General features: G+C 51.8%; 1 protein-coding gene across 8 annotated transcripts in view; it reads left to right on the top strand.

Moving 5' to 3' along the window:
* Positions 1–9,426, top strand: part of NUMA1 (nuclear mitotic apparatus protein 1) — an 88,600-nt gene extending 79,174 nt beyond the window's left edge. For 5 of the 8 annotated variants that reach the window (XM_036325109.1, XM_036325110.1, XM_036325112.1 and 2 more), the window contains exons 15-26: positions 355–396; positions 1,822–1,890; positions 3,223–3,333; positions 3,416–3,634; positions 3,752–3,906; positions 4,931–5,177; positions 6,054–6,282; positions 6,815–6,984; positions 7,596–7,769; positions 7,989–8,105; positions 8,194–8,409; positions 8,739–9,426. In XM_036325109.1, coding sequence (XP_036181002.1) covers positions 355–396; positions 1,822–1,890; positions 3,223–3,333; positions 3,416–3,634; positions 3,752–3,906; positions 4,931–5,177; positions 6,054–6,282; positions 6,815–6,984; positions 7,596–7,769; positions 7,989–8,105; positions 8,194–8,409; positions 8,739–8,750 — 1,761 coding nt within the window. In that variant the 3' untranslated portion in view covers positions 8,751–9,426. The remainder of the gene's footprint in view (positions 1–354; positions 397–1,821; positions 1,891–3,222; positions 3,334–3,415; positions 3,635–3,751; positions 3,907–4,930; positions 5,178–6,053; positions 6,283–6,814; positions 6,985–7,595; positions 7,770–7,988; positions 8,106–8,193; positions 8,410–8,738) is intronic. The other 3 variants (XM_036325114.1, XM_036325115.1, XM_036325116.1) reach the window with 3 other exon arrangements.
* Positions 9,427–11,749: the final 2,323 nt, after the last annotated feature.

The raw sequence follows: 11,749 nt of genomic DNA on the forward strand, positions 1-11,749 counted from the left end.
CCTCACTCACTGGGTGTCAGAGGAGTTGTAGCTGGCAGAGTTCAAGTCTGTTGTCCCCTATTGTCCTAAAGAAAATATCAGTAGCCTCCCCTTCCCTGAAGGCTCTGTCCCTGGAGAGTCAAACAGGGAAGGCCATCGTTCATTCTGGAGGCACATTATGAGGTGTACCTGCAGTGGGGACCCCAGAGCCACTGGGGACTAGAACGAGCCAACTGGCACTTTACACATTACTAAAGGTCTGGTCCTTGGGGGAGGGGGATTCTGAGAGTTTCAGTGAGGTCAGCCTGACAGCAGGAACAGTGCCTCTTTGGCCCCCATCTCACTCTGTCTCCATTGCTCCTCCCCCATGTACAGGTGGAACAGCTAGAGGTATTTCAGAGAGAGCAAACTAAGCAGGTAACGCCTGGGGTCCTTGCTAAATGCTGGCTGCTTAAGCGGTGACCAGTCTCGGTGCATGACCCTGGCTGCAGCTTGCCTCCGCCAGCTCCCGTTGTGAACTGTTTGTGAAGGGGGCAGGGTCAAGCCGTGGAATCCAGGCCCAGGCTGCCCAGGAGTGCTGGGCCCTCTCTCAGGCCTCATCCCACCCGTCCCAGGTCGGACTCTCCACCTTCTGCATTTTCTGCCATTTGCCTGTCAGGGACGAGGGGTAGGGTAGGCTTTGTCTTTCCCATATCTAAACCAATCACAGACAATTCTTGGGATTCCTCAACCTTCAAGTCCTGTTCCAAGTTTGGGTCCTCAATGAGGAGTCCTAGCAGAATGACCATGGCCTTCTTTCCCACAGAAGCCATAAAGGTGATAAGCAAAGCATCCTTCACAGAGCAGGGAGGGTTGTGAGCTCAGGATGTCTGCTGATGGGTGATGTCCCTTTGGGCCTTAATCCCAAGCGTGAAATAAGAGATGTCTGGGAGCAGGAAGGCCAAGGTTGAGAGGTGCAGGAGGGGCCTCTGCCAGAGGAGTGGTATAGTCTAGCTTCCTTGCTTGCTCTCTCAAGGATTTCTCTGTGCTGCCCAGATGTCAAAGCTATTGAGCTGGTTTTCAGTGGGAGCACCCTTTCTCTGCCAGCCCTTCTACCCAGCCACCTCAGGCTTGCTGAGGAACCGGGCTTTCCTTTCTTCCCATTGCCCAGACGACAATCACACTGAGTACAAACAGTTAGCAAGGGAGCCTGCCTCTCGCTTTTGCTGATCATGCTTGAGCTCCTGGAGTGCCTGGAGGAGCTGGAGAGCTTGTGGCTGTGATGCTCCCCCTCCCCCACCCCCCCCCTTCTTGCCATTCCTCTCTGTGGGAATCGGGTGGGCGTGGATGTGTGCTGCCCCTGCTGTCTCCCAGCCGTCTGATACCCCACACTAACCACACTGCTAGCACCAACCCTAACAGCCTGTGAGTATTGGGAAGAGGACTGATCATCTGTGGGCTTTGCTTTGGTAGTTTCTGGGAAGGTATTGAATGAGTATGTCTGCAAATTATAGGCAGGTCCCCTATTCCTGTCCCCAACCCTGGATGGTTGGGGCTGGGAATGGCAGCAGTAGGGTGGTGGTGAAGTGTTGGCTCCCCAGAGTAGATCTCTCCCTGCAGGCCTCTGTCCCTGCAGGTTGGGGGTGGAGGTGAGTGTGGGCAGGTGGCTCTGGCAGCACCTGAGTGTTGGGTTACCTCACTCAGGTCCTGTCCAGTTAGCCTGGGCCGCAGGCCAGAGAAAGTACCCGGGTTTCTTTTTCTAAAAATATTGGGGACTGGTCTGGGAAAACCCTGTAAGTTGCCCGGACATCCAGGGGAAGGCCTCCTGAGTCTTCCTGTCTCCTCTTCCCTCCCCTATCCCAGGTAGAAGAACTGAGTAAGAAGCTAGCTGACCACGACCAAGCCAGCAGAGTGCAGCAGCAGAAGCTGAAGGTGGGACAGATGGGAGCAGGAAGGTGCTCCCTAAGCCCTTGGGCTGTGTTGGTTGTGGGGGCAGGAGGAGGAGCACCATGGGGACCTGGCAGCCTTAGGAGATCTGCCTGTTCAAGAACCCCCTGCATGTGCCTCCTAGGGTCTCTGAAGGGAAGACCTTTGCATTACAGTAGCAATAAATATATGTGGTTATTTAAATTTAAAGTGATTATAATTAAAATTTTAGTACCTTAGTCACACTAGCCACAGTTTCCCTGCTCAGCAGTTAACTGCGTGTGGCTCGTGTCTACCATGTTGGACAGGGTAGAACATGGCCAGAAAGTCCTACTGAATAGTGCTGGCCTAGAGTTAATCATATGTAATATTATAATGCAGTTTAATATTCTTAATGTTTTCAACATCACCGTTGGTTTAATATATGCTTTTTTTTGCAGTCTAGGTTTCACAGCTTTTAGCTAGGAGCAAAGGAATTGGGTCCCATGGCCCTGGGACTTGCTAAAGCCCTGGTGGGTTACAGGAATTGGTGGGAGCTGAGAGCTTAATTTCCCCAGCTCATTTCCACATGCTCCACACCATGTCATGATGATGATAAACAGATGCTTGTTATACTTCTTTTGGGGGCCTTCCCGGTGCTAGATGTAAGAGAGACAAAGACAGATGATCCTGTCCAGTGTCTATTACAAACTAAGCACTTGCTGGCCTTGCAGGTGGACAGAGAATCAGACACAGTCCCTGTCCCCAAGGAGTCTGGCCTGGGGAGGAGGCAGTGAAAGCCTCACAAAAGGCCATACAGGCTTTGGAGTCAGGTGCACCAAGGGTCAGATCATACGCTGTTATTGAGTCACTATGATCTTGGCCAATTGGCTTAAATCTCTGTGCTCAATTTCTTCAACTCTGAAATGGAGATATAGTTACTTCTCAGAGTCGCTCTGAGGAGAAATGAGTTCACATGTCCTGAGAGCTCCCATCTCAAGTGCCTAGCCCCGTGCTCTGCACCCAAGTGAAAGGATCAGTTCCCTTCCTCCTTGGGGAGACTGTGTACTCATGGAGAGAGAATGAGGCAGTTTGTGCTTGATCTCAATGAAGATAGGGCTGTCAGAGCTCTGCCAGAAGTGGTGTAAGCTGAGTGGGAAAGATCCTGCGGGCTGTGGACCTTGCAAAGGTGTGGTGCTGGAGTTGGTGGGGGTAAAAGGATTTTTCCGCCTCCTGAGAGAGTATGCACGAGTCTGAAAACACCACGGAGTCCAAGAAGCTAGGGCAAGTCAGCAGCAGATTTGGATCGAGTAGCCAGACCGCCACCCTGATCAGCCTTCCACATCACATGCTTTCCAGGCGCAGGGAGGGGAAAGCCAGCAAGAAGCCCAACGCCTCCAGGCCCAGCTGAATGAGCTGCAGACCCAGTTGAGCCAGAAGGAGCAGGCAGCTGAACACTACAAGCTGCAGGTGAGGAGTCCAGTCCTGCCCCACTGTGCCCTCCCTCCTGCCTTACCCCACCCAGCCCCTACCCACCTGTCTGCCCACACAGATGGAGAAAGCCAAGACCCATTATGATGCCAAGAAGCAGCAGAACCAAGAATTGCAGGAGCAGCTGCGGGGCTTGGAGCAGCTGCAGAAGGAAAACAAGGAACTGAGAGCCGAAGCTGAGCGGCTGGGTCAGGAGCTACAGCAGGCTGGGTTGAAGACTAAGGAGACTGAACAGACCTGCCGCCACCTTACTGCCCAGGTGCGCAGCCTGGAGGCACAGGTAAGTATCTGGCTGGACAGACTCCCTTACTCATCATAATGGATCCCTGTGCCCTCCCTTCCTAAGCCACCCTTGCCTTAGGCTTCTCTTCACTCTCCCTGGCCCTCTGCTTCCCAGGTTGCCCATGCTGACCAGCAGCTTCGAGACCTGGGCAAGTTTCAGGTGGCCACTGACGCCTTAAAGAGCCGGGAGCCCCAGGCTAAGGCTCAGCTGGACTTGAGTATTGACAGCCTGGATCTGAGCTGCGAGGGAACCCCACTCACTACCACCAGGTCAGAAGGCACCCTTCTTTCCCTTGGTCTGTTGTCCATTGAGAGACTTGTTTATAAGGCTGTATCCTGGGCACTGGGCTGTGAGATAAATAAGATGTTGTCCCTTTGCCCTTTGGAAGCTTATTCCTAGAAGAATAAAAAGGCTATGTGGAGGTTGTCACTCCTGTTCTGAGTCTTCAAAGAAGCCACAGGTATGTGTGCCCCGTGGCTGGACTCCCCATTGATGGAGGCTGGCACTTTGAGGGACCTCGGAAGGGTTTGAAATTGAGTACATGATCAGATTTTCATCTTAGCTTATCCTTATAGCCAATGTAGAAGCTGAGACTGGAAGCATTTGTTGTTATTTAACAAGACTTGTGTCAGACACTGTTAGAGACACTTGAAAAATAGTAATTCATTTAACAGATGAAACTGGAGCATAGATGGGCAGTCACTTGCTCAAGGTCCCACAGTGACAGAGCGGGCTTGGACCTGGGCAGCCTGGCTCGAGTCCTTGTCTGTCACTGCTCTGGTACCTCTCTCAGATGCCGTTGTCAGTCTAGGTGAGAGTAGATGACAGATCAGGGAAGGATGTGAGCGCAGAGTGGGGTGCAGTTAGGAGACTTGCTGATTTGGTTTATTAGGAGAGGGAAGCAGTAGGATTGTGCCCATGTTCATGGCTGGGCAGCTTGAGTGAAGGCTGCTCCCATTCGCCGAAATAGAAGATACAGGAGGAGGGACACACAGATGAGCTTAGTTTGGGACATGTTCATTGGGGAGTAGAGGTGGGTGTCCAGAGATGTCTGGGGCAGTGGGTATATGGGTCTGGGAATTGCCAGTATTGAGGAGTCAGAGGGCCATGAGAGTGGACTGAGGGAAGGCCCAGGTCAAGGGCGCTCCTTGGCACCTCTGAAAATTCAGCAAATGGGGTGCTTGACCTGGTCTGCTTACAATAAATGCAAGAATTTGCCACTTTGGAGCAAAGAGATGGACAAAATGCTTCCTAGCCGCAAGAATGGCATCTCATCAGGTTTCTTTCCTATAGCAAGCTGCCTCGTACCCAGCCAGATGGCACCAGCATCCCAGGGGAGCCAGCTTCACCCATCTCTCAGCGCCTGCCCCCCAAGGTAGAATCCCTGGAAAGTCTCTACTTCACCCCCATCCCGGCTCGGGGTCAGCCACCCCTGGAGGGAAGCCTGGACTCCCTGGGGGACATCTTCCCGGAATCAGGCCGGAAGACCCGTTCTGCTCGTCGACGGACTACACAAATCATCAACATCACCATGACCAAGGTCAGGCTCTGGGATGGGGGCTGCAGGACAGTAAAGCTCATGTCTTCTCAAGGGCATCTTTCCAGTGGGTCCTCCACATAGCCACAGGGCTGACCAGCCCGTGTCTCACAGAAGGAAAAGCTGGAATTCTAAGACCTTAGACCTCTTTTGAAGAAAAGGGCAGGACTGTAATTAGATGCCTATCTGCTGACTGTAAGGCTGGTGTCCTCTCCATGTCCAGCTCTGACCCCGTACAGGCTGAAGGGAGAGAATATGGAGAAGTTGCAGCCGAACCTGTGCTTCCCAGCACATCCCGGGGGAGCCGAGATGTTGCCGCCAGGGGGCTGCCTGCCAGCCTGGGGACTCTGGCCCTTGTTTCCACATCCCGAGGTTTAGGGAGGAGAGGGGTGCCTTTGGGGCAACAGGGACACCTTTGTGTACAGGGTGCCCTCTGCTACCAAGATGCTGGAAAAGCTCTAAAAGATGGTCAGACCCTGGCAAGTGTGGGCCAGAGATGCGGAGGCCATGGGTGAGCCTGACCAGCTCAGGAGACATGAGAGTCCTTGTTCTCCCACTTCCTAGCTGTTTGATCTTTGGGCCAGCTACTTTATTTCTTTGCACTTCACTTCTTAAATAGTCTGATACTCTGCCTTCCCTCCCTCAAAGCACTGAATAGACTTAGTGGGGAAAATGGGTAGAAAAGAGTCGATGCCCTCAGCACTATGTGGGATTCTGGCAGCAAGGCCCATTTCTTGCAGACGTCCAGGTGAGAACTCTTGCACAGCAGTGTAGGAACATGCAGGATCTGAGGGGCTTCAGGAGGGGCAACAGTTGAGGCTTCTTATAGAATGCCAAGTGCCCACTCAGCCCACTACAACCGGTCATCCTTTCTTTCAGAAGTCAGATGGGGAAGAGCCAGACAGCGCCAACTCATCCTTCTATAGCACGCAGTCCGCCCCTGTCTCCCAGGCCGGCCCGAGAGCCACCTGCTCCACCCAGTCTCTAGCCCGCCTGGGCTCTCCGGATGATGGCAACTCAGCTCTGCTCAGCCTGCCTGGATATCGGCCCACCACTCGCAGCTCTGCTCGCCGCTCCCAGGCTGGGGTGTCCAGTGGGGCCCCTCCAGGTAGGGACTGTTCCCTAACCCAACCCAAATATTAGACTGGAAGCAGATCCTGGCACAGGGAAATAAGCATTTAAAAACCCAAGGCTAGCTTCCTGGCTGCCTTCCTTGCAGCCTTGCCTGTCCATCGAGGGGGAATCAGAAATGCTCCCACAATGGGCAGATTCCTAGCATGATAGTAAAGCTCAGAAGCTACTAGGAGTCCTCAGGTGGTGAGAGTCGGCCAAAGGGCCAGGCTGGCGAGTGTTTTACCCTCAGATTCTTCTGAGAGGCTCTTGTCCTTTGGCGATCCCCTGGGTATCAATTCCTGGCCCTCAAGTAGTTTCTCTTGGTGTCATGGCCGCTGCCTCACCTCTCCAGAGAGAATGCAGTGACCCAGCTCCTGTATCTGCAGCTCTAAGCAGAGCCAGACTCTGGGCTACTGGGCTTGAAGTCCACAGGGGAGGTGGACAGGATGGTGGCAGCAAAGGCTGGCGAGATGCCAGGGCCAGTGGGCAACCTGCTGCCTCCACCTTCACTCTTCCCGGCCTTCCAGCCCCACTTGCTCCAATATCCCTGCCCTCCCCAGGAAGGAACAGCTTCTACATGGGCACTTGCCAGGATGAGCCCGAGCAGCTGGATGACTGGAACCGCATTGCAGAGCTGCAGCAGCGCAATCGAGTCTGCCCCCCGCACCTGAAGACCTGCTATCCACTTGAGTCCAGGGTGAGCTCTGGGGTCACCTGCATGGGACCTGCCTGCACTGGCTCACCCCTTCCTCTCTTGGCATTCCATCCCAGTGCCACTTGCTGACCCAGCTCAAGTAATAGTGCCCTTGGTCTCTGGCCTCCAGAGGAGGGCGACTAGATCCCTCTAGTACAGTGGTCGGCACACTCATTAGTCAACAGAGCCAAATATCAACAGTACTTCTTCAAAATAGACTCGCCCAGGCCGAAAACCGACTTCTGCGCATGGGCCACAAAGTTTCACTCGCACTGTACGCGCGCCCATGTGTGGTATTTTGTGGAAGAGCCACACTCAAGGGGCCAAAGAGCCGCATGTGGCTTGCGAGCCGCAGTTTGGCGACCATGGCTCTAGTAGAATAGCTGGAAGGGAGGGAGCTCAGGGGTGAAGTTCCTGTGGGTGGGTAGGAGGTAGAGAGGTTTGCTTGGGACTCCTCTTCGGTGGCCATTGTGCCAGGGAAGACAACAGGGAGGGAGGCCTTTTGCGATATGAAGCCTTCAGCTGTCCCACGTGCCAGGCCAGTGAAGAGAATCTGGGCCATCCTGTTGCATCGCCAACAGCCTGGGTCTATTGACCACTTCCACCCCACGCAGCCTTCCCTGAGCCTGGCGACCATCACAGATGAAGAGATGAAAACTGGTGACCCCCAGGAGACCCTGCGCCGAGCCAGCATGCAGCCAACCCAGATAGCTGAGGGCACTGGCATCACCACCCGGCAGCGCAAACGGGTCTCCTTGGAGCCCCACCAGGGCCCTGGCACCCCTGAGGTAGGAGACGTTGGCTCCTGGGTTTTATTCTAGCAGCCTACCAGGTTAGTTCACCAAGTTTGAAAAGTAGATTAAAGGGGAGGCTTCTGGCCCTTGGTGGTGGGGTAAGAGGTGCTGCTGATGGGACAAGCTGATTTATAGGGCCACTCAGCTGAGATACCTGGCTTTGGATGTGAAGTCCTCTTGCTGATGTCTGCCTAATCAGCCTCTTCGCCATAGTCTAAGAAGCCCACCAGCTGTTTCCCACGACCCATGACTCCCCGGGACCGACATGAAGGGCGCAAACAGAGCACTACGGAGGCCCAGAAGAAAGCAGCTCCCGCTGTTGTTAAACAGGTTAGTTGGGGGCTGAAGGGAGACCCTAGAGCAGCAGGTTGGCCTGGGAAAGCAGCAGTGAGCCTCATTTGACAGCCCCTCCCCACAGGCTGATCGCCGCCAGTCCATGACCTTCAGCATCCTCAACACGCCCAAGAAGCTTGGGAATAGCCTTCTGCGGAGGGGGGCCTCAAAGAAAGCCCTGCCCAAGGCCTCTCCCAACACCAGCAGTGGAACCCGTCGCTCTCCTCGCATTGCCACCACCACAGCCAGCGCTGCCACTGCTGCTGCCATCGTTGCCGCCACTTCTCGGGCCAAGGGCAAGGTGGAGGCACTGGCAGGGAAGAGGGAGGCTTAACTCTTAGGAACCCCAGTGGAAGTATGGGACCGCTTCCAGGGCAGGCCTGCTGGGGGCTAAGCAGGTGCTCCTTTTCTTGCTCAATCGCTTATTATTGAGGAGAGGAGGCAGACAACTCCACTCCTGAGAAAATCCAGAGTTGCTTAGACACATCTAGCAACTGGTAACCTGAAGGTAGATCTGTCCAGGGCCACACCATGGAAGGGATCCTGGTCGGGGCTATGGGAGCAGGAAGAGGTCTTCCCACGCCAGCTGGTGGCTGATGTCACAGCCACGTGACGGTTTCTCTCTTTCAGGCAAAGCACTAAAGGACCAGTACCAGTGAGTGGCCCCACCTGTGTCCCTGATGCTGCCCTTGCCTGATGCTGTCCCCTCAGTGCCTTCTCTCAGCTTTCAGGCCAACAGTGGCCAAACCCCTAGAGACAGTGATGCCTGACACACCTTGGCCTGGTACCTGGACCTTTATCAGAGCCTTCACTAGGAGAACAGATGTGTCGTCAGAATTGGCCTGGAGCCCGAACAGTCTGGGTCCTCTCCCTACCTTGCCTCCTGTTTTCACAAAGCAAAGTCACTTCTCCATGACGAGATTTGAGGCTGGCTTTGAGGACTGGGTCCTTGGGCCCAGCCAGTCCTCCTCAGCCTCTGTATTTAGAAGGGACCATTGGAGGAGCAGCCCTGGTCCCTGCTGTTGCTGGTGGCTAGGCTTACCAAGGGCCCTTGTTAAAGTCTATGGTTGGGCATTGACCTAGTAGGAGCACCTGGGGATAAGGTGCTCCCATCCATCCAAGGGCAGTTACCCAGAGGATGCTCTTTTCCATAACCGCCAGGCTTGCTGGGGTGGGGAAGGGTGGGGACAGCTCATTCCCCACCTTCTCTAGACTTGTACTGGGGTGGGATTTGGATTGATGGGAAGGTTTTTAAGGGCCAGGGATGGATCTTTTCTAAATGTTATTACTTGTAAATAAAGTCTATTTTTCTCCCTTGGCTGCTAAGCTGCCTGATCTGTGTGGGAAAAGCCCAGAGGGGAATCTGGGCTTGTTAGAGCATACTATGTTCCTGCTCAGTCTTCAGACCACCTACCTTCTTTCAAGTCCCTTCTCCTGGCCTCTGCTCATGGAGCAGTATGGGCTGTCTTTTTCTGAGGGCCTCTGTCCCCTGAATCTGGTTTTGTCTTTAACTTCTGAATGGTACTCTTCCCATAGTCCCTCTTAGAATGGGCCAAGTTCTGTGAATGGGAGAATGGCCTAAATCAGAAGATGTCAGCTTGCCTCCACTGAAAATCACCTATGAATGCCCATTGTGGACCTTGCTAGGTACAACAAAGACACAACTGTGGCCCTAGCCAATCTGGCTCAATGGATAGAACATCTGCCTGTGCACTGAAGGGTCTCGGGTGTGATTCCTGTCAAGGGCACATGCCTGGGTTGCGGGCTCGATACCCAGTGGGGGACTTGCAGGAGGCAGCCGATCAATGATTCTCTATCATCATTGATGTTTCTATCTCCCTCTCCCTTCCTCTCTGAAGTCAATAAAAATGTATTTTTTAAAAAAAGATACAATTGTGTATCAGAAGCAGCCTCTGCCCAATCAATTGGGGGAGGGAGGACAATACAGGCTAGCTTAGATATTGCAGGTTCGGTTCCAGACCACTACAACAAAGTGAATATTGCAATAAAGTTAGTTACAAAATATTTTGGTTTCCACTGTAGTCTATTAAGTATGCAGTAGCGTGTCTAAACAACGTACATTAACTAAAAAATACATCATAGCTAAAAAATGCTATTCACCATCTGAGCTTTCGGTGAGTTGTAATCTTTGCTGGTAGAGGGTCTTGCCTTGATGTTGGCTGCTAAGAGCAGAATGGCTAAGGGTTGGAATGGCTGTGGCAATTTCTTAAAATAAGAAAATGAAGTTTGCTGCACTGATTGACTTTCACGAATAATTTCTCTATAGAGTGCAATGCTGTTTAATAGTATTTTTATCTACAGTAGAACTTCTTTTAAAATTGGAGTCAAGCCCTAGCCGGTGTTGTTCAATTGGACATTGTCTCATGCACCAAAAGGTTGCTGGTTTATGGTCAGGGCACATGCCCAGGTTGCAGGCTTCATCCCTGGTAGGGGATGTGCAGGAGGCAGCCAACTGATGTTCTGTTCTCACATCCATGTCTCTCCAAAAATAAAACAACAGCAAAAAAATTTTAAAAATTGGAGTCAATCCTTTTTTTTTTTTAATTGATTTTGAGAGAGAGAGAGAGGAGGGAGAGAGAAACATCAATACGAGATGCATTAATCGGTAGCCTCCTGCACATGGCCTGACCAGTGATCAAACCCACTATCATCACCCTTTGGTGCATGGGACGACACGCCAACTGAGCCATGCCAGCCAGGGCTGGAGTCAGTCCTCCAAACCCTGCTGCTGCTTTATCATCTAAGTAATAGTCTAAATCTTTTGTTGTCATTTCAACAAATCTTCACGGCATCTTCACCACTAATACATTCCACCTCAAGAAACCACTTTGCTCATCCACAAGAAGCAACTCTTCATCCATTAAAGTTTTATCATGAGATTGTAGCAATTCAGTTACATCTTCAGGCTCCACTTCTAATTCTCTTGCTATTTCCACATCATATAAAGTTACTTCCTCCACTGGAGTCTTGAACCCTCCCAAGTCACCCATGAGGGTTGGAATCAACTTTTTCCAACTCCTGCTAATGATGATATTTCACCTTTCCCCATGAATCACTAATGTTCTTAGTAAAGAATAGTGAATCTTTTCCAGAAGGTTTTTAATTTACTTTGCCCAGATCCATCAGAGGAATTACTATGGCAACTATCACATTATGAAATGTATTTCTTAAATAATAAGACTTGAAAATTGAAATTACTCCTTGATCCACAGATTGCAAAATGAATGTTAGCAGCATGAAAACATTAATCTCGTTCATTTCCATCAGAGCTCTTGGGTGACCAGGTGCTTGTCAATGAGCAGCATTATTTTCAAAGGAATAGTTTGTTCTGAGCAGTAGGTCCCAAAAATATCCAATAAATCATATTGTAAACAGATGTGCTATCATATATAGGCTTTGCTGTTCCATTTCTAGAGCACAGGCAGAATAGATTTAGCATAATCCTTAAGAGCCCTGGGATTTTCAGAAGGGTAAATGAGCACTGACTTCACCTTAAAGCAGCAGCTGCATTAGCTCCTAACAAAGTCAGCCTGCCCTTAAAAAAATTTTTTTGGTATTGATTTTAGAAAGAGAAACATGGATCAGCTGCCTTCTGCACACCCCCTACTGAGGACCAAGCC

This window comes from Myotis myotis, unplaced genomic scaffold (genome assembly GCF_014108235.1).
Source record: "Myotis myotis isolate mMyoMyo1 unplaced genomic scaffold, mMyoMyo1.p scaffold_m19_p_10, whole genome shotgun sequence".
Taxonomy (NCBI): Eukaryota; Metazoa; Chordata; class Mammalia; order Chiroptera; family Vespertilionidae; genus Myotis; species Myotis myotis.